The sequence below is a fragment of the Clarias gariepinus genome, chromosome 6 (assembly GCF_024256425.1).
Source record: "Clarias gariepinus isolate MV-2021 ecotype Netherlands chromosome 6, CGAR_prim_01v2, whole genome shotgun sequence".
Lineage (NCBI taxonomy): Eukaryota > Metazoa > Chordata > Actinopteri > Siluriformes > Clariidae > Clarias > Clarias gariepinus.
In genome coordinates, this window is record NC_071105.1 from 4,507,407 (window position 1) to 4,529,894 (window position 22,488).

The 22,488-nt window shown below is 37.7% G+C and overlaps 2 protein-coding genes across 4 annotated transcripts in view; both read left to right on the top strand.

Moving 5' to 3' along the window:
• Positions 1-1,463: 1,463 nt before the first annotated feature.
• Positions 1,464-6,104, top strand: si:dkey-197j19.6 (actin nucleation-promoting factor WAS). 3 transcript variants are annotated; one of them, XM_053499593.1, is made up of 8 exons: positions 1,464-1,575; positions 2,160-2,300; positions 3,472-3,558; positions 4,526-4,613; positions 4,711-4,801; positions 5,466-5,703; positions 5,806-5,854; positions 5,972-6,104. In XM_053499593.1, exons 1-8 carry the CDS (start codon positions 1,498-1,500, stop codon positions 5,980-5,982), a joined length of 783 nt encoding a protein of 260 aa, XP_053355568.1. In that variant the 5' UTR covers positions 1,464-1,497; the 3' UTR covers positions 5,983-6,104. The 3 variants fall into 3 exon arrangements, with proteins under 3 accessions (XP_053355568.1, XP_053355569.1, XP_053355570.1); XM_053499594.1 differs by having other exon boundaries at positions 2,160-2,294; XM_053499595.1 differs by lacking the exon at positions 3,472-3,558.
• Positions 6,105-11,322: 5,218 nt separating this feature from the next.
• col28a2b (collagen, type XXVIII, alpha 2b) overlaps positions 11,323-22,488 on the top strand; it is a 36,254-nt gene continuing 25,088 nt past the window's right edge. Inside the window, exons 1-3 of the mRNA XM_053497615.1 lie at positions 11,323-11,464; positions 12,107-12,286; positions 14,599-15,173. Coding sequence (XP_053353590.1) covers positions 12,112-12,286; positions 14,599-15,173 — 750 coding nt within the window. The 5' untranslated portion in view covers positions 11,323-11,464; positions 12,107-12,111. The remainder of the gene's footprint in view (positions 11,465-12,106; positions 12,287-14,598; positions 15,174-22,488) is intronic.

Consider the following 22,488-nt stretch of genomic DNA (forward strand, 5'->3'; position numbering starts at 1 on the left):
TACATTGACTTCATTGCTGTACCTAGTAAATATTTCATATTGGCTAATAATGTTTAATTTGATTCCACCACATTTGACAAGAAATATCTCTACTTTATACATCAGTTCACTTCTGCATGGCAATCCGTTACATAACCACAGTGGCATGCCGTATCTGAAGCTGTAATATCGCCACCTGCTGGTTTTTATACATAACTGTGTGGTTTGCCTTTACTTTATGAAATGCTCAATCATGTACTGTATAAGGGGATTGACTTCAGAAACGGACATGGTTTTCGATAGTGATGGAAACAACACGTTCTCGGACTGGAAGCAGAGAAAGAGAGAGAGAGAGAGAGAGAGAGAGTAAGTGAGAGAGAGAGAGATCTTTTACTATCACATGAAGCTGTACAGTGAGCTTATACAAGCTTAATATGTTTGATATTTATGTACATTTGAAGATGGGTACTTTTGTATTTTGGCTCAAGTTAATGAAGGACTTCTTCTACTTAAGCGTTATTTTAACCATTTGACCTTTGGGTTTTTCTTTGTCCTCCGCCTCTTGAGAATTGACCATAAGTTCTCAATCTGTTTAAGGTCTGGGGAGTTTCTCGGCCATTGACCCAAAATTTTGAGGTTTTGTTCCTCGAGCCACTTGGTTATCACTTTTGGATTATGACAAGGTGCTCCGTCATGCAGCGAAAGGCATTGTTCATCACCAAACTGCCTGAGAGAAGTTGCTCTCAAAGGATGTTTTGGTACTGTTCTTTATTCATGGCTGTGCTCTTAGGAAAAGCCCACTTCACTGGTTGAGAAGCGACCACACACATGAATGATCTCAGGATGCTTTACTGTTGGCATGATACAGGACTTTTTCCCACATGCCCCAAAGAATCGAAACAGAAATTCATCAGGGAAAATGACTTTACCGCTCTAGTCCTCAGCAGTCCAATCCCTGTACCCTGCCCCTAATGTGGCCTCACTGCTGCTCTTCTTGACACCAGACCATCCTTTAAACGTCTTTGCCTCACTGTGTGTGTAGATTCACTCACAGCTGCCTGCTGGTATTCCTGCGTAAGCTTTGCACTGGAGGTGAGAGAGAGAATCACTGACATGATACACACCTGCACACACACACACACAAGGTAATACACCAACAGCATATGCAAAACACAAAATAACAGACTTCAACTGCAAGTCCACAGGTTTCAGAACTTCTTGTGAATGTATGGGGTGGCCTGGGTGGGCATGAGACTCTGAATCGTTGTTCACATCCTATGTGAGTGTGTGTGTGTGTGTGTGTCTGGGTGTGTGGCGGGGGTATATGGCATGGCACACCTTTTTTTTTATCTTGGTGCCTGATAATTTGCATTAGGAAGCATTACCGTGTATGTGTGTGTGCGTGTGTGTGTGTGTGTGCGTGTGTGTGTGTGTGTGTGTGTGTGTGTATGGGCTGCATGTGCATTCTCAGTTGTACACAGAAAGAGAGCGCTGTGTAAGAAGGAAGGTGTTACAGAGATGTCTCGAATGCTAAGTCCTCTTCTGACGATCCGTGAGAACGGCCTCGTCTTCAACCTGCTCGGCTCCGACTGCACCGTGAGTCCACTTTACTGTTTGTATCGATTCGCTTTCCGCTTTATTACGACACGCTTCCTGTTCTCTTCTGTTCTGATCTTCTGCTAAGAACCAGCGTCAGTGTTCACATGTTGTTTTTGTTGACACCAAAAGTATTGCGTTAATGATACTTTAATACTGATTAGAGGTTCTTCCTGGGCTCTCAGGTGTGAAAACTCTTGTGTCCTGAAGAGATCAGAAAAGGATTAAAGTTACAGTTTTAACTTTTATCTGATACACGGCACTGAAACTGGAGACTCCTTCCATAAACACTAAATCATCAGTAATAACACAAACATGAGTGATTTAATAAAACCCTGTAATTTGCACCGTGCACATCTGACAGTGCTGCTGTTATAGAAAGTTAATCACCACCTTCTGACCAATCAGAAGCCAGAATTAAACAGCTGCTCTATAAAATGCCTGTGTTTACTTACTACCTGATTTGTTTGTGGCTTGTATATCTTTCTCTTCCTGCATTACTAATTTTACTAGAAAAACAACAGACAGTATCCGTGTGTGTGTGTGTGTGTGTGTGTGTGTGTGTGTGTGTGTGTGAGATTTAGGCATCAGCTTGTGCTGTGGTGCAGTTGTACCTGGCAACTAGAGGAAGAACGTCCGAATGGCAGAAACACAGCTGTGGAGTCGTCTGTCTGGTTCAGGATAAAAAACTACATTCGACATTTATACGCCTCTTTTGTGTGAAGGTTTTACACACTTACAACACACACACACACACACACACACACACACACCACACACACACACGCACAATACAACACAATAGAACACAAAAGAATACATCAGACTTTGATTTACTAAAGTGATTTAAAGTTTTATTTAATGATGATGTTATTTTGGTCTTTTTACCTAAAAGTAAATACAAAATATAATTTTGCCTCTTGTTGTGCTTTATGAAATTTAATAATTTAATTTATATAAAAAAAATTAAACAGACAAAAATCGGTATAAATTAAACTTTGATTCTTGGATGTATACATTTTCTTTTATAATTGAATTTACTTTTTTTCTTTGTTTCTTTCTTTTCTTTTTTAAATCTGCATATCATCTGTTCTGAAATGAAAAAGGGGAAATGTAACTTTTTTTTCCAATTCTTCAGTAAAATGGGAAATACTAAATAAATGAATGAATTAATAAAATAAAATCACCCTTTTAAAACCAGGTCACCAGCAGGAGGAAACACACGTACTAAACTGGAAACTGAGTGATCGGCTTTCTATTGATTTCTGTGTTGTTGTTTTTTTTGTTTTGTTGTAGACAAAAATAATAATCACAAAATAATGATAAATTTTTTTCTCCAGACTGTTTTCTAGTTATTCTAGTTTCTAGATATGTTCTCTAGAAATCAGAAAAATAGCATCAGCAGGACAAAAAACCCCTCTTCAGCTGTCATGTCGTCCTTCTGTCCAGTGACCTTCTTGCTGTGTTTATGAAGCAGGCAGCGATCAGTGTTAGCAGAACATCAGGTCACCTTTAATCTACTCACTGATCAGCGATGCACAACTGAAAGGAAAAAGAAATTAAACAAATGAGCTGCGCTGTTCTCGCACTACTTTACTTCTTAATTCCAGTTTGCTTTTGTAAATTCTTTATTCTGCTGATAAAACTTTCAGTACCTGCATGAACAAGTTTTTCAGGGTGTTTTTGGAGATATTAATAACTCAGAGCTCTGTTCTAATATACACGTCAACATTCACTCACATTCTCAGCCATAAAGAAGTGACACAATAAGTCTTTTTATTTCAGCTATACTTAGGCAAAAGTAACAAACTGTTGAACAATAACCAAAATTAATATTTCTGTTTGTGTGTGTGTGTGTGTGTGTGTGTGTGTGTGTGTGTGTGTGTTTTGCACTAGAGGGCTAAGCTGCTCTGGGAACAGGAGCTGTTCGCACCCTTCATTTATTCGACACCCCGCCCCTTTTTCCACACTTTCCCCAGTGACGTTAGTGACACCAGCCTCCACTCTTAAATAAAAAATACTGTATTTATTATTATTATTGTTGTTATTATTATATTTTAGGTTTAAAGTATGTAATGTTAAATTTAACCTTGGATTGCGAGCATAATTTGTTCTGGAAGCATGCTTGTATATCAAAGCACTTGTATATCAAAGCTAATTGTCCACATAAGAAATAATGGGAACTCTGACAATTCGTAACACAACCCAAAAATATTCATATAAAAATAATTAATACAAAATATAAAGTGAAAATAAAACAAATTACCCTTCATGTTACCTTCATGAAGAATCCTGACACACACACACACACACACTTACTCACTACCGGAATCACTGCTCTAAACTATCTCCCGCACTGCTACAGCCTTTTTGTCTTCACAGCGGCCATTGGTGCAGTACAGTTACTAAAGAACAATCACTACACTCGGACAAAAAAAATGCTTTACACGCACACACACGTGGTCACAATGATATAGTAAACGGGGCACGTGTGCACAGATGTTGACCATACAAGTGATGCACCCGCAGTGAGACTGATCATGGGAGACGATTACCCACAATCCCACTGCGCGTGAGAAAAGGACAATTAGCTCAGTTGCGATCACGTGATGCAAAGCGCATTTGTACTACTCGTATTTTAAGACCTCACTCGTTTATTATGTTAAAATTTATACAAAAATAAAATAATGCTCATCTTGCAAAACTCTCACAGACCAAGTTACTCACAAAAGTATTTATTTTTGAGAACAACCAATAGTCAACTGTAATGCCCCTGAGTGATTTGTAATTTAGTTTATATTTTACTAAAATACAAAATAAAGCCTTAAATTGAATCTCCAACTGTGTGTAGATTAAACATGCTGCTTACAGCACACACACACACACCAATAATCCACCAATACACACGCTTGTATTGCCCTCAAATCAAAGGATCAATGCATCTGTGTAGGAATGTTGTGCCGGGCTGAACTTCTCTGATGAGGACGAGGCAAGTCACTTCCACACTGCTGTACAGAACTGCATCGGTGGTACTAAAGGTCCGCACACACACACACACACACACACACACACAATCATCAGCTCTACTTCAGCAGCGTCCCTGTGCTGTGTGTGTGTGTGTGTGTGTGCGTGCAGCTCGTCCCGTGTTCATGCGGACTCACAGTCTGGACTCGACCTCCGGGTGGCTGCTGAGGAATAAACTGAACTCGTGTCTGTCTCTCACCCGGTAAGAAGCTGAACAATAAACCATCATAAAAAAATAATTCATCTAGTAGCGTCAGGGAACCGGTGTGACCCAGATCAGGCAGTTTCTCAGGAGGAATGAAGAGACAGAGTGTGTAAAGACGTTGTGCTGAGACTGATGGTCACATTAATGAGGATTCTACTCTGCTTGTGGGTTTTATTTCTGATGTTAGTCTCAAATAACTTGTGGAAAAACTTCACATTTCTATTTAAATCTGTTCATTCTGAAATAATATATTTGTATGCATGTGCATTCCTAATCTATATATTTGGTAAGTGTTCCAGATTCATACCGTGATGTGCAAAAGTCTTGAGCCCCCTCCCTTATTTCTTCATATTAAATTAAATTAAATAATGTGGATTAAATTAAAGAAATAGGAACAAATGTTTTACTGCATCAGGCTGCAAAGTGCCTGAAGATTTTTAAATTGGTTGTTTATGGTGGGTGGCACAGTCGCCTTGTACCTCCAGGGTCTGGGTTCGATTCCTGCCTCGGGGTCTGTGTGCGCGGAGTTTGCGTGTTCTCCCCGTCCTTGGTGGGGTGTTAAAGCCAAAAAATGAAAAAATCTCATTTCTATCGTATAAAGTGTATTAATTAATCACCGGCCTGATCATATGTCATCATCTGCACCCGTTTCTCCCTTCAGGTCTGCGTCTCCCAAGGATCCACCGCTCCCTGAGTCAGACGTGACCACTCCTCAATCCCTGGCACAGAGGAAAGGACCGCTCCCACCCGTCCCTCATAAGAGAGACACAGGCACGTCTTCTTCCTCTTACTATGAACACCTTAATCAGAAGATTACTATTCCACTCCCTCCGACCTTCCCGGCACCAAAACTGAACATTTACCCGACAGCAGTAAAGAAAAGTGCCAGCTTTTCACCAGTGAGTAAACAACAACAATAACAACAACAAAACAGCAGCACCATCCGTAAGCGTGTGTGGTGTTCTCACTGCACGAGTGTGTCTCATTTCTGTTTATTGTAGGGAGGAAATTCTTCTTTAGCCATTCCGCAAAAAAGTTTGGAATTTTCTGGTAAGCACCTTTTCTCTCTCTCTCTCTCTCGCTCTCTCTCTCTCTCTCTCTCTCTCTCTCTCTCTCTAGCTCTCTCTCTCTATCATTTTTTAAAAACACAAAGTTTTTTTTTTCTAGATGATTTATGAAATGAAGATGAAGAAGCATCTTTTAACAACTCAACATTAACAGCTCATCCTGCATTTAATTCTTTAAAATTTTTTTAAGTATCATATTTGTCTTTTATTTTTTTCTACTTTATCATGTTTTGAAGATCCAGTTAACTTTTTTTTGTGGTTAAAAATGCTGTCTCGTGTGGATTTATTACTTTCCTTTATTCTTATTTTTTTAAATAGCTAAATATATGTTACATTTAAGATACAAAGCTTTATTTACAGTCAATTTTGATCTCAGTGATAATAGACATTTATTTCTGCTTTCCTTTCTCTTTTTATCTTTAATAAAAAAAAATTCTTTGCCTTTAAAAAAAAAATTTTTTCTCTTTGATGAGTGATTTTCATAATCCAAGGGAAATAACTAAATAAAGGTAAAAGGTACACGGTTCTTGCATTGCAGTTCTTTTTTCCTTTTACAGATATACTTAAACTCAACAACTGTTTAATTCCTTATGGTGTATTACACATCCTCAGCTCTGTGCTAGTTTTGGGCTGTGTCCCATGGCAGAGCGAAAGGTCATTTATATCAGGGGTGTTTAAATCAAAATAAGATCGAAATGGTCGCCTTGCACCTTCAGGGTCCGGGTTCGATTCCCGTTCCTGTGTTGTTGGAGTTTGCATGATTCTCCCTGTGCTTGATGGGTTTCCTCCATGGTACTCCGGTTTCTTCCCAAAGTCCAAAGACATGCAAATTAGGATGATTGGTGTTTCCAAATTGCCCATAGTGTGTATGTGTGTGTGTGTGTGTGTGTGTGCCCTGCGATGGATTAACACGCTGTCCAGGGTGTAGCCAGTATTTAGGATAGGCTCCAGTTCCCCTGCGACCCTGAATACAGGTTGGATGATGATCACATTTCCTTACAGTCCATACAGGGTTGAGGGTTCAGCACTGACCTTCTGAGAGGTTTTAATGATGTGTAATTTTCAGCAGTCGCCTTTGCTTGATGGAGGCCAATAATTAGATCTTTCTAAATCACAGGACCACAGGATACATGTTGCAACAAGATTGTTTAAGAAATGACAAGCTGCTCGCTCGCTGCATCAGTTTGGGTTAAAATAGTGTTGAAAATATACATCACTGCATTAATTAACCAATTAGATTTTTTTTTTGTTAGAAAGTGTATTTTTAAAGTGCATTTCTAAATACTTATTAAGAGATTTAACACAATGACTGTAAATACATTTATATTAATAACGTTGGAACTTTGCACACGGAAGTCTGATATAACAACACAGTATATCCAGGGTTATTAAAATTTAAATACTGGAAAAATTGCTTTGACACGTTCACACTGCGAATACAAATAGCTGATGTAATGAGCAGGATTGAGTCAAAGTTTTCAACTATCTTTCTTTCTATAAAGTCCAGGACATCCCCCGAGTTACAGTGAACTGGTAGAAGCTGTACATGAGTTCAGGACGAGGAGGCAGATTAATATGTATTTCAGTGATGGAGGCATGGCATGTTAAACATAATTCAGGTCATCATTTATTTAATCCAGTTTTCACTTTATCCGTGCTGGTGTCTCTGAGAACACTTTGCACATGAATCTGTAGTTCACATATTTCCACTCACGCTGTGATGTGGCTCCTTCAGGTTGATGTCATCTCCATGTTAAAACATCTGATTCAGTTCAGGTGAGGTTTGATCATTATTCAGGGTGGAGGTTAAACATCTGATGGACATATTGTGTCTGCGGGATACGTATGATTTGTCCTCATGTCCATGTCCAGACAACATATGGCTTAGTGATGGTCTGGCATTTTGGTCCCCATTAGTCTCTCACCATGAGGCCCATAAAACTTTATCCATGACCCCTGCATGTGTGTCAGCACTGCTTATAGGGGCCACAAGCTGGGCCTATAAGTGATGCCCATCATTCACTGGCCCCACATGGAACAAGCCTTTTGTGATGGTATAAAGATTTGTCAATGTGCTGTAAGGTAAATTGCCACTGTTGGGCCCTTGAGCAAGGCCCTTAACCCTCAACTGCTCAGATGTGTAATGAGATAAAAAATGTAAGTCGCTCTGGATAAGAGCGTCTGCCAAATGACTAAATGTAAATATAAATGTAAATGTAAATGTGACAAATAATTGAATCTTAATTAACTGATTGATTGATTGATTGACTGACTAATTGATTAATTAGATGTTTTTCTCAATTTGCTCACCTGCAGGTATGAACCCTATTATACTGTACAACAGTTACCCTGAACTGGAGACAAGTGTGTATCTAGAGCTAGCTTCCAATATTCATAACACCCAATCGGAGCTAGCTCCACTCATTAAAAAATACATTTTGTGAGTTCCTGTTCACAGACTGGTTGACTGGTTCAACAATCAACAGTGCTCGTTACAGTGAGACGCCTCCTGAAGAGCTGAAGCCTACACTTCGGATTAAACACAGAGGACTGATATCCAAGCGCGGTGTGATCTTGCACGATGACGCACATCTGCAACTTAATTTTTTTGTGTGTTATGGCATCCTCCCTATACATAATACATGTTTTTTTGTGTATTTGTCTTTTTAAAAAAGTTAATTCAAATCAATTCTACAGCCAGAATGCGAATAATTTCACCCATTCGTGTGTCATAATTTTTGTAGTGACAAATAAAAATAAATTAACAATAAACAGTTTTCGCTGTGTTTTGTCATGACCCTGAAAAATGTTAGAAGCTATAAGCTACAGGCTTAACATTGTGCCTAAAGCTACAAGCTTAATGTACAGGTTAGTAATATTAGCCATAAAGGGGGTAAAAAATCTCCAGATGTTTTTATCCTTTTGATTTTCATCTGACCTTTTTTTTTTTTTTTTTTTATCTCTGCACATGTCCTGATGTGTGTTAGCTGTTCTGTAGCGTGAGACCAGGTGATGTGATGGCTGTAAGTGATGCGGTGCTGTAAGCGAGATCAGGTGTCTGTCAGGACTTCAGTAGCATCTTGCTGGGTATAAAGGTGGAAATATAGCAGCTCAGGTCTGTAGCTCATACCAGCGGTTTACACACATACAGAGCTCTGAGTGGATTAAGGACATTTTAAATGATTATTCCTGATGGATTGTGTCCATGTGTGTGTTTTTTCTCCTGTAAGGCTCGCATCAAGGCTGTGTAGGAATTTCGGCTTTCTTCCAAAACTCGCTCAACTTCTCAGCAGCTATCGTCCCTTTAATCAGGAGCCGTGTCAAGAAAAGAGGGAGAAATTGTTTTGATTCTTTTATTGTGTGTGTATGCATTACAGGTTAAAACTTCAGCGTGTATTGCTGAATCATGTCGGAAATGTATCCCAAAGCATTCCTGAGTGACGGCCTATCTGCACCTGTCAGAACGAAACGACCTGAGGGCTGAAAATTAAATAATACAGGCACTTAACATTACCCTCTCGCCTAAAAGCCGCGGATTGGCTAACATGTAGATACACAAAAGCTACAATACATTACGAGATATTTTAACAAATGTTGAAAAGCCAAAGGTCCTGTTTTATCTTTTAAAGTATAAAACAAAACACTTTATTTGAATGTTCCACCTTTTTACAGTTATCTTCATGCTGCTTATTGACAGGCAGGATAAGGGCCTCGCTCAGGGGCCCAGCAGTGGCAGTTTGGAGCCTTAACCTGCTGAGCCACCACTACCACACCATTCTCAACCGCTTACTCTTTCTGGAAAATTATTTTCCCTATTCATACTAAGCTGTCTATATCCATTAAACTTTTCATTTGAAAACTGCTGCATAGCAAACCTTAACACAGACATGAAGAGCAAATCGCAATGCGTGATCAGTGATGCAAAACTACCAAATGGGCAAAATTAATGCTGTTGCAACAGTTAACAGTTTTTGATGTGTTTGGTGGAATTTTGGAAAATGTAAAAGTCAAGACAAAGGGACATTTCAGTCCCTTATGGTCATTGCAGTTCCCCTTGCCGTAATGGATTTCTATGATAAGGTGGTGTGGTCAAATACTATAGCGGTAAATAAAAACAAACAAACAAACAAATAAATAAATAAATAAATAATAATAATAATAATAGCTTTTTATTTTGTTTTTAATGTTTTTATTGATCTTCAACTAATACGCTTATCCCAGTGTTTATCAGTACATGTGAACAGAGGTTGTGTAGAGATTGTGTGTACGGTTTCTACAGACAGGTTGTAAGTTGGATCGGGCGTTCCACTTACTAACTATTGATGTGAACTGATGTGAAGGTGGGGCGCAGTGGGCCTTTTTTTTTTTAAACATTTGCACCATTTAAATGTTTTACTGTAAGTATCATCACCACACTTTGCTTGAAGTCTTCTTTAAATTAATAAATTTCTTGCCCTCTCTCAGAAATGTCATCACCAGTCCTGATTCAAATGCCCCTTGTAGAGCAGTTTTCATCAACACATATTGGCATGGGCATAAACACAACCGCTGAATGATTTATCAATTAGGATAAAGTTGTTGGTGGTTTTATAGCATTTTGCAAAGTAATACATAATATTTATGTAGTTTTGCCTTTTAACAACCTTAGACCTTAAAGATTCCATGAACAAAATTAACCATGTGTAATATATTGCAAAACTTTTTTCCACCAATGCTTTATCATCTCTAAACAATCAAAAATCATATCAACATAAGTTATATTTTAAAGGTTTGAAGAAGAAGAATTAATTTAAAATATAACAAAAGGTTTTCAATTATATAATATAAAAATTCATATTAGGGTAATCATTTTAAGTAAACACCTCTGATATTTACGCATGTACATTAAAACAGTTTATAATCACAATTTAACATTTTATTAAACTTTCAGGACTTCTGCTATTGATAAATAGGATTTGCAGAAGATTAATTGAAATATTGTTTATTTGCGTATGCAAATATGTATACTGATTCATGATTTTTTTTTTTAAGAATTCTGAAAAACAGGGCAAAAGAAATCAGTTCTCAGTATTTAGGATCCCAATGGCTCATTCGGTCTAACAGTAGGTCTAACATCTGATATAAATTGATACAAGCTGTAATAAAGATGCCTTTTCCTATTCACTGTTGATTTGCTGTAATGTTAAGACTTCCTGTGAAAAGACTTTGTAGCTCAGAGTGTTTATGTTGGAAACCAAACACATACTTGTAATTACTTGTTAGCGTCATGGCACAAGAACTAAAGGGAGAAATACTCCTCGGCTGGTGTCTTGGCTGATGAACTGCATTCAGTGTATAGGGGGTAAATCGGGTACATTTCATTTTGGCAGAGCCATATCTTTAAAGGGAGGAGCTGTGGAGTGTAAAAGTGCCTCAGGCTGGAAGCAGATGTTCATACAGTAGACTCGCATACACACTGTCTCTATCATCTCACACTCGCTCTCTGAGGCTCGGTGTCTCTTTTTCTCTGTCACTTTGGGATGTTGAGTGTTTCATAACGTCTGATTCTGGATCAGTGGGATTGTTGTGTTGGTGCTGAAACTCAGGACCAGAGGTGAGTAGAGAAAAGATAAACGTGTCACTCCACACCAGTTAGAGTTCGGACGATTTTCTTTCTCAGGCAGTTGTCGCATGGAAAAATGACAGTGATGAATCAAGGCTAAAACTTACATAAAACATTTATCATCAGTTTGTATGAATTATTCAGTATTTACACTAACACTTAAATTTTTAGATTTAAAGGTTGGAGAAGGTTTACCTTTCTTATTTAAAAGAATGTGGCTTGAAGCAGCTCTGGGTTATTTACTGCACAGAAAAACTATAGACTTGTAGCATTAAAGGGGTAGTTCCTAAACCCAAACTTATTTAAATAAATAAATAAATAAATATAGAATTTATTTTACCTTAAGTTGCAGTGTAATAACATTCATTGATATCATTGTTGTAGAAAATGTGGACAATTTGGGACTGCTTGTTTGACCTGACTGTATGTAGTTGTAGTTAAAGTTTTTATTTTAAGGTCGTATAAGCATCTCACTGCATATCGTACTGTGTATGACTGTGAATTTGAATTTGAACTGTAAGCTAATATTAAACAAATGTATATAGCATAAGAGCATACTTATTGAACATAGTCATAACCTTCTGAGCTTAGAATATTCAGCTTTCAGAAGCGTGTGCGTGTGTGTGTGTGTAGGTGCAATGCGGCTGCATGTGAGCTGGTTGGTGTTGTTGCTCGGGCTGCGGTGTGTTTGCTCTCAGCAGGACGATTATGAGGAAGACTATGATGAAGAAGAAGAGGAAGAGAGGACCATAAGGGGAAAAGCCAAAAGCAAGCCGCTCACATCCAACCTCACGCCAAAGAACAACGCTCAGGGTGAGACACCACAAAAGCAAAAAACACAAATGATTATTGTTTTTATATTATCTTAAGATTAGGTGTTTGACGAATCTTGGAGATCTCCAAAATTTTTATGTTCCATCTGAAATACAACTCAGTTCCTGAGTTCTGGTTGCTTGATTGTCCTTTTCTTTCACTCCTTTCCCAAGCACGCTGGTTTAGTGTCTGTAGCTTTAAACACCCCTTTGAAGCAGTACATTTTTCTAGCCAATCAGATGCAAGGACCAGAAACTTTAGTGTTTAGGACCTTATCAATCATTTTAGCTTCTTCATACCTGCATTTCTAATGACCCCCCAAAAAAGAGAAACTATTGTGATTAATATAGTAATATAAAAGTTAGACAACACAACTAAGAGCTAAAGAAGGTTAGGTTAGCTAAGGTTTAGTTGCTAACCATTAATAGCTAACCCAGTACTTTTTAAGAGCTAATGATCACTAGGTTAGCCTTACTTATTAGCCGCAAACTGTTGAACACTAACACCTAACCTAATTCTTCTTAAGAGCCAAAGATGGCTTGGTTAGTCATTAGCAGTTAGCCGCTACCCTAACCCTTCTTTTCTGTATTGCTCCTGAAGATGGCTTCCAGAGAATATCAGAACTGGGCAGAGCTGAGCAGTGAGACAGGAGAGGGTCTCTTGATATATGAGGTCACAAGAGGAGGAAAATCTAATTGGCTTTTCAAGCCCTGGCCAACACAAATGTGGAAAAAAGACAAACAGCAGGAAATATTTTATTATCATGGTTTTTTGGTTTGTTTGTTTTTGGTTTGTTTGTTTGTTTACACATACCCAGAGGTCCTAATAAAGATTAGCTAAAATGGTGTGGTATTAAAACTTGAATATGGGCTTTTATATGACCGTTTAGAACATGAACAATGTCCACGTGATATTTATGGTACTGTGGTAGAGTATATCGTGGAGTCCTATAGTGTTATTGTATAGTGAATTGTATAGTGTCCTGTAGTGTGTTATATATTGTGTTTTATTTTATTTTATTTTAGTATTTTATAGTGTAGAATAGTACATTACCTTTCATTTCTAATCCTGTGTAATTATGGAATTACAACCGCAGCTTTATGCTGATTAATCTGAGGAATTTTAACCCTGGAAGATGTGATCTTATCTCGTCTTTCTGTCTGTGTGCTTTATGAATTTAATTCCCATTTACTGTCCCGAGGCAAGTTTCCTTTATGCCATGTGTCATATGTGCTCTCTCTCTCTCTCGCTCTCTTTCTCTCTCTCTTGATCTCTCTCTTAATTGTGTGGGTAATTTATAGGAGCCTTTGGCAGATTTAGATCTCTAGAAAGGAGTTATGGGATACGTCTCACCACAGCTCGGTAATGAGTAGGTGAAGTCACCGCTTATGGACATTTGAGTTTTGAACTTTGGTTGAGGTCCCTGGCTTGTGTTGAACTCCACCTGTCTTTTTTTCATCATTGTTTTAAGTCACTCAGTGGTTACTAGCTGTTCCTGATTTGAGTTTTATTGGCAGCCCTAATGCAACGGCTGTTTCTACATGCCTGGCCCATGCATAAGTGCAGACATTTATTAAGCAACTCAATACATCTGGAATAATTTCTGTACCACAAAACCCAAGATTCACCTGGAAATTTTAATGCGTTGATTGTATTAATTGGTGATTCAAGAAAAAAAAAAAAAACAGTGCCCTGCTGTTGGTGATTTCAGTTGTCTAGTCAGCTTTACTTTTCATTCCATTACAGGCTGTACATGCCACTGCACATGGTATACATGAAGCTATAAATTAAAAGTTTCTCCTCCATCTTGACATAGACAGTATATTTTATAGGAACCAGATGATCAATTAAGTGTCATGATCGACTCCCGCTTTGATTCCTCCATTAATGTTGTTCATCAATATATCACTTCACTTCCTATTTACACAGAGTTCTTCCCAAACTTCTGGCTCCGTCCCTTTATACGTCCCTATTGGTTACTTGATCTTCTGTCTCGAGTCAGGAATCTCCAGTCATTTTTATATTGATTAATCTTGTGCTCTATTGATCTTTGAGATTTCCATAATGATTTACTACATTATCACTGGTGGAATAATATCCAAAACATCTGCATAACTAAATGAGGGGTGTTCAAGTCAAACTGGGACTTGTAATAAGTCTACACGAGTCTACACTTCAAAATGTTGGTTAAATGTACTTCAGTTCAACAGTCATGTGACCATGATTAGTTTTAAAATCTCTTAGGCTTAAGTAGAACATCGTTATTTAATATAACTCATGAAAGCGTGATCTGCTATTTATGTTTTCCTCAGCGCTCACAGGTGACGACTGCAGCCTCGAGCTGGCATTTTTGCTGGACAGCTCTGAAAGTGCCAAGGACAACCACGGCCAGGAGAAGGAGTTAGTCACTGAAGTGGTTGAGCGCCTGCAGAACATGAAGCTCCAGAGTGGAAGCAGGCTGAGTTTCAGATCTGCACTTCTTCAGTACAGCAGTCACGTGATACTCGAGCAGACATTCAGTCAGTGGAAAGGCGTGGCCAACTTTAAAGCCAACATTGCACCCATCACCTACATCGGGCAAGGCACGTATGTGACGTATGCCATCACCAACCTAACACATCTCTACCTAAACGAATCAGGAACCGGAAGTGTCAAAGTGGCTGTGCTGCTCTATGATGGAGTATCTCATCCGAAAAATCCAGACGTATTGTCTGCTGTGACCGATGCCAAGAACCAAGGGGTTCGATTTTTTGCCATTGGTGTCACACCCGCTGCCAGAGAGATGTCTAAACAGGCACAGCTGAGGATGCTGGCCAGTTCTCCACCACACAGCTACTTACACAACCTGCAGGATAAAGACATCGTCACGAAGATCATTAACGAGTTGGTGAGTCCTCAGCGTTTATGTTCTTTTTAATCTTCACTCCTGCTTTTTCCCATGAATCCAGGTTTTTGCAGCAGAATTCATAGTTTATTATTTATAATATTTGTTCATACTCCAATATAAATTAATTTCACTGATGATGATGATATCCCAATGTATAAAATTATAAGTCACAGCTACCAGCATCTTTAAGCATATAAATCATACTTGAGACTCCATTCTATGAATTAAAATTAATGCCTTCTCACAGAAATCTATACAAGCTTATTAAATTATGTTACGTATTTTATATATATATATATATATATATATATATATATATATATATATATATATATATATATATATATATATATAGGTCTCTGTAGCTGAGCAAATACGTATTAGCACCATGTGTATAAATATTTATAATAATATGTACTGTATACAATCTACAATCTAGCTGGCTTAATATCATTTTAACTGCAGAGTTACAACCACAGACGTCATAAATGAAAAAATCTAACTTTGGAAAAAGAAAAAATCTTTGTCCCAAGCTGTAAACGTTTATTTTTGCTGTATCGTCACAGGGCTCTTTGGGGATTTACTCACTTTTGGAGCTAGTGATCATTTGAGGAACTGCACTTTGATCTTGTTTTTAGAGCGCGAGGTTATAAGAATTAACACTTTGATACAAACCTGTAATTTGTTTGCAGCAATGCTGTCAGAGCAGCTGTTATATATAATTAATCAGATTAATAAATGTTAATAAAACACATATTAACCAATCAGAATCCAGAAATTAACAGTGCTTGGGTGTAATAAATTATAAGCAACACTACTGAAAAAAACAATAAAAACAATTGACACATATATTAGTTGCCTTAGTGCCTTCTTGTTAATAGTTTCGTTATCCATCTTCATCCATCTGTGTACATTGCTCTTGTCGATGGTGTTATCTCCATAATAATTCTGTAGCCTTCTGTTGATGTCTGACAGCCTGCGCGTTTGTCAAGAATTTAAGGACAGAAGACCATTAAAAAGAGTTAGCATTTCTGCCAGTACAGTCCTTAAAGATGGTATTGAATAATGTTGTTAATGTTTTATTAATGCTAAAGCTTATAGGCATCGGTGGCTCAGTGGCAGACTTTTTGCTGGCTATATGGAAGGCCTGGGTTCATTTCTCAGCTACTGAATGCAGGGCATCTTTAGCAAGCTAAATGTTTGGATGGTCCGCTGTGGCAACCCCTTAACGTGAGAAGCCAAAAGAACAACATTATTGCTAACGTTAATCATTTGTCTATTATAGACTAAAGCACTAAATGATGTTAAACAATACAACCTTAATGTAATAATATAACATTAAATATTCAATTCAATAGACCAATCAGTTAATTACAACTACAACAAGAATAAATAGACAGTAAAATTTGTGTGGTTAAGTGAATACCTTATTCCTATTATGCAAAATTCACTTTATAGTCAATTTTAGACATTTAGATCAGTCTCCAGTCTTTCAGAAAAAAAAAGAAAAACATTTACTCTTTCTTAATTTTTTATTACACACGGTTTAAACAAGCATATCAGATATTTTCCCCTAATGTGACCTCATATAAGACGAGATCCTCCCCTGGCTTGAGGCTCAGCACTGCAGGTCTATAGAGGGGTGTGTCTCAGCAGTAGCTCATTTGCATAAACACTGAAATGACATGTTTGGAAGGGGAGTGTAAGGAAATAACGGGAGTTTGAGGTGTAACAAGCACTATCTGAGAAGTATTTCAGCTGGAGCATTAACACATACTTTGGGGAAGCTCTGAGACCTTTGGTCACTTGTTACACAAATAGTGAAATATAGGGAACGTTGTGCACATTGTATTTTCCACGAAATACTTCTTTAAAATGTTTATTGTGTGTCAAAAAGAACATACAGGAGCCTCACTAACAGAGAGGACAAACATTGTGGTAAATAATTTACGGTAGAATGATGAATATGTTCCAGATACTCAGTAGTGCTCAAAGCACACGTTTGTTTTGAACCGAACTCCAAAGTTGACTTGGGCCATTTGTAAAAGTCTGGATGGCAGCACGATCAGAGGCGTCACTGTTAGCACAGCTGCCATGAGTCCTGCTTCCTGCTGTCAGGATCGAGTCGTAATGACACACAAAAAACATCTGTCTATTTAATGTCTGTTTTTCTCGCTTTGAACTGGAGACGTTTTTACAGTGTTTTGACTGGATGGAGCTAGCACCAGGGAGAGGCACCGGACTATCAGACTACTCATCAGCTACTGCAGAGTCACATGTCCCTAATGTCCCTCACCTACAGTGAGGTCAATGAGTATTTGATCACCCTGTGATTTTGCAAGTTCTCTTACTTAGAAATCATGGAGGGTTTCTCTTTAGATTCTGTCTCTCACAGTGGAAATGCACCTATGCTGAAAATTGTAGACCCCTCCATGATGTCTAAGTAAGAGAACTTGCAAAACCACAGGGTGATCAAATACCTATTGACTTCACTGTAAGTCTTCTTGATGTCTTTTTAAGCTCATTATTTAATATCCATTTTTTCAGTTGGTTTTTGTCCAGTTGACATTATTAAGTGAACCCTTTTTTTTTCCTAGTTCATGCTTATAGTTTCTGTGTCATGCTAAGTATTTCTGTTTCATACCGCAGTAGGTGTATTTACATGGACAATAATGATCCACTAATGATGGGAATTATAGCCTACTGCTCAATCAGAGCAATCTGACCCGAGCCGGCCCAATCGGAAGAAACTTTCATCAGAATAAGAGTGTGGTGTAAAACTTTACTAACCAGTTTAATAGGTAAACAACAGCCTCAGAAATCACCAATTAACAACCAGCACCTCAGATTAGAGCCGTTATGAAGCTTTACAGAGCAGAAGGAGCAGATATAAATCTCAATGTCAACTGTTCAAATGTATATTTTGGATAAACGGCTTCAGTATTGTTTTAGTGTAGAAAGAAATAAAAATCAGGAACGACCATGGAGTTAGAAAGTGTGCGGTATGTAGGTGACATGATAAATTTGCGGTAAGGGAATTCAGCTTCCCAGTCTTTTTTACCAGTCTTTACATCAGACTTTTATCCACTGGGTCTCTGGCTATCCAATCATAAATATCTAACCAATCCTAGATCCAGCAGATTAAACAGTGTACAGCAGAAGCACTTTGTCCATGTCAAAAAAAGTTATATTCTGATTAAACAGTTAACAGTTAAGCACATGTAAACCCCATGTAAACAGTTGAGTAGGAATCCCTATTTATAATGCCTAGCACATAATATTGTGTTTTTCTGAAGTAAAAAAAAAAAAACAGTAATAACTGATGATGATTCATCGTCTATACCACTTTATCCTGTATACAGGGTCACAGAGGGCCTGAAGCCTATTCCATATGGTATTGAGGTGGTGACATTAACTCCACCAGCTTTATTACACGTTCGTCATTATTTTCCTTTAACAGGACAATAAGGAGTTTATTTCTTAATTATGTATATAATAATAATAATAATAATAATAATAATAATAATAATAATAATAATGATGCACAATAAACTTTATTGTAAGCTTAAATGTGTCTTTGGCCTTCCAGTCACCGGCACTTTGTTTGAACATGGATGAACATGGAGTGTAAATACATTATTGTTTAGACTTAGGATAGTGTCAAGGATCTGCACGTTTAAAAATTCTTTATGAGCTCATTCTCTTTTTTCTTGTTATGTACAGGAGTTTAGATCAGAGCTTCATGAGGGAGTACTGAGTGTTCAATATGAGTGAAGGGCAAGCAATATTAAATATTTAAGGTATTAAAGTTTATCAGATTTCTGCCACTTAACAGCAAAATGAAAATAAAAAAACGAATTATAGTTTTGTATCGTAAAAGTAATTTAGTGTTTTTTATGAATTTTTTTGTTTATATATTACAAACATACCTTTTTCTGCAACATATCTCATTGCTTTTAATTAAGCTTTACACCTGACACACACACACACACACACACACACACACACACACACATCAGACTGCACTTTTACAAATGATCTTCTTTATTTGAGATTTCCTATTACATCACAGTCAAAGCATCTGAGACACATCTACAGTATTTCAGTTACATGTGGTTTACGTTAGTTTGGAATTTTAGGACTGTTTTATCTACATCCATGTCTGAAAGAAAAAATAAATATTCGGAAGTGTAGCTTGTGCATATGGATGACAACAAGATTGTATGATGTGTCAAACCGGGCCGTTTAATAAGTCTGTGTGCACGCAAGTGTATAAACATGATAGACGCTCGTATACTGTACAGATATCTTACTCTTTTAATAGACTCTCCTGCAGTGTTAATAAAAAGCAGGACGTTTTTGTATCTGGATGTGGCAGCGTTTTCCCCAGAGGATATGTCATGCTTGACGTGAGTTATGTAGCCTTTAGATTGAAATGCTTTGTTGTGGTTGTGGATCTTTATATTTTTACACATGCATGAGGAAACTGTCACTGAACAACTGCTAGCCAGAACTTTCATATCACAAAAATACATGATGAACAGGATGTGGGTTTGATTTCAGCAGCTTTAGATGAGTCAGATATAATTATTCATCTTATGGAAAGTTGGCATGTTGTATTGTAATGCTCCAAGGGAAATAATGTAACTCTTAATACTGTTGATTGATATTTCGATCAGGACTGAAGGTTTTATAAAAGGCGCAGTAATGTAAAGGTTGCGTAAAGAGGTAAAAAGTCTGAATTTCCAAGAAAGGTGGATTAATGCTTTCTATTAGCCAAGCATAACAGTTTGTCTCACTCAGATGTGTTGACATGAACTAAAATTCTGATTCTGAAATCCAAAAAGTGCTACAAAGTCAAGACTCGTATCCACTTTCTATAGCTGGGTGAAATACACACAGGCAAAGTCAAACAGGGATGATCGTGTTTCCAAACAGAGGGACGCCGATGAGGGTTAAGATTTAAAGTACCGTTACGCAAAATGATTTTTTTTTTTTTAGCATTTACAGTGTTAGAAAGGCGTACATAGGAAAATTCCCATTGTTGATTTAACACATGTATTGCACATACAGTATGAGTCCCAACTAGACCTATACAGTATAAACACTGCAAGGTTTTAATTCATCATTCAGGGTGTTTATTCAACACCGAACATTTTGCTGACAGATTAATCAAGGAGTAACACAGAGAAGGTGATCACGACAAAGTATTGTCATGACGTGGGCTGAGACAGGACGATAACACTGGGAGAGCGAATTCATCACTGAGTGGTGGCTCAAACGATTAAGGCTCTGAGTCGCCCATCGGAAGGTCAGGGGTTCGAGCCCCAGCTCCACAGGCATTTGTTTTCTGTTCTGGAAGCTCTGTCACTAAAACAAATTCCTTTTACGTGTAAGCGTACTTGGCAATAAAACTCTTTCTGATTCTGATTCTGATTATCAGTTGAGTTTTCCAACTGGGATATGTGGGTGAAAAAAAAACATTTCGCTGTACTGTAAGGTACATGTGACTAATAACTGAACCTTATCTTATGACCATTGTTTAATTGTGTGTCTTATTGACTAACAAAAAATGTGGAAAAAGTGCAAAAAACCTACACTAAAGTTAAAGTAAAGATTCTCTGTGGCAAATATTACTCGAGTAAAAGCAGAAGTCGTCCATTTACTTGTTGCGAGGTCTTATAATATGATGAGAAGGTTCCCATGCCCTCTGTGCCCATAAAATTGACTCCTTATATAGTAACACTTTTTATAACTGTGTCCAGACAAATATACATTCAAACAGCTCGTGTCTGCTGGAACGCTTTTGTTTAACCAGAAAACGCTAAATATATTTCTTCTCGTCTGTCTGTCTGTCTCCGGGTCTTTCTATGACTGACATGACTGGTTCTTTTGATGTATGAGACATGTATGAGACAGGGCACCTGGCCAAAAGCTTAAATATTCTCTCTTTGCTGTTAATAAACAGAGATCCTGACAGCACTTTCTCTGTCTCTTCTACAGATTTAGGGCCACAACAAGCGATAATTCTCTATTTGTCAATTCATCTTAAAACTTAACAATTTAAACACTCTTCATTTGTACTTGTGTACTTGTGTACAGAAGTACTTACTTTCAAATTAACTTAAGTATTAAATGTACAGGGCTTGTCTTAGATCAATTGTATTACATCACAGTCTCTCTCTCTATCTCTCTCTCTCTCTCTCTCTCTCTCTCCTTCCCGGTTGTAAATGTGCTGTTTTTGCTGCTGTCTGCAACCAGCCCCGCTTCTGAATCCAAACACCTCTACATTATTAGGCGTGTCTCCAAGGAAAGTCAAGTCACGCAATTAAACATAATAGTCAGCAGGGGGCGAAATTCCTGCTTCAAATACTACACATCACTGTGGTTAGGAAACGAAATGCCATGCGAAATATACTTAAGCAAAAGTATAGATATTTACTGTGCTTTTAAGTGGAGTCAAAGTAAAAAGTGTCCTCTACTTAACTACTCAAGTAAAGTGAGATTACGTGAAATATCTACTTATGTACAACTCTGTAAACAAGTGTAAACAAAGCAAAGAGTGTCCGTACACAGTGCCTCACTACAATTCCCAGAAAGGGCCAAGCAGGACTAAATTCATACCTTTATAACACACACACACACACACACACACACACACACACACACACACTGCAAAGTATCACACAGGACTTTACTATTTACACTTTTTTTTTTTTTTTTTTACGTCTGACTGTCTTGTAAATAAAAGCCATTGTCTGCACTGGCATCCGTCTCTGCCAACTGACAAGTGATCTTTCTGAAATCTTCCAAACACCCCATAGATCATCACTTAATAATAAAACAGTAAACTGCTGTTAAACATTATAAATGTGCCTGGGTTTTCCTTGGGGTCAGAGTGAGCAGAGCTTAAACATATTTACATACAAGCCATTTAATGAATATAAATCTTTATAATGTCCTCATACATTTTGATTTCCTTTTGAAATACGAAAAATGACTTCCATCCCATTACAGTAAGTGATTATTTATTCATCTCTACAGTAAGTGATGGAAGATTTACTCTGTAAATCTGTGATACTGGCAAAGTTTTAGGTGTAGGGGGGAAATCCAGGTGTAAAAACGAGACTGATGTTTCCCTTTTTCTTACTAGTAACTAGTATCACAGAATCCTTATCTTAATATTATATGAAAAGGAATTCAACGTTCTTGTTTTGTTTTTTTCCTTTCAAGGTGTTCCTCATAAACAAAACTGGCACTGGCCATATCTCAGCAACCGGACATGATACAGTAATAAACCTGGGCATAATAAACC

Excerpts from the sequence above, each read along its gene's own strand:
- si:dkey-197j19.6 (XM_053499593.1), top strand. The coding sequence starts at position 1,498 with ATGTCTCGAATGCTAAGTCCTCTTCTGACGATCCGTGAGAACGGCCTC. Across the intron at positions 2,301-3,471 it reads TACGCCTCTTTTGTGTGAAG|AGGGCTAAGCTGCTCTGGGA; the intron begins GTTTTACACACT and ends GTTTTGCACTAG. Across the intron at positions 5,704-5,805 it reads AAAGTGCCAGCTTTTCACCA|GGAGGAAATTCTTCTTTAGC; the intron begins GTGAGTAAACAA and ends TGTTTATTGTAG.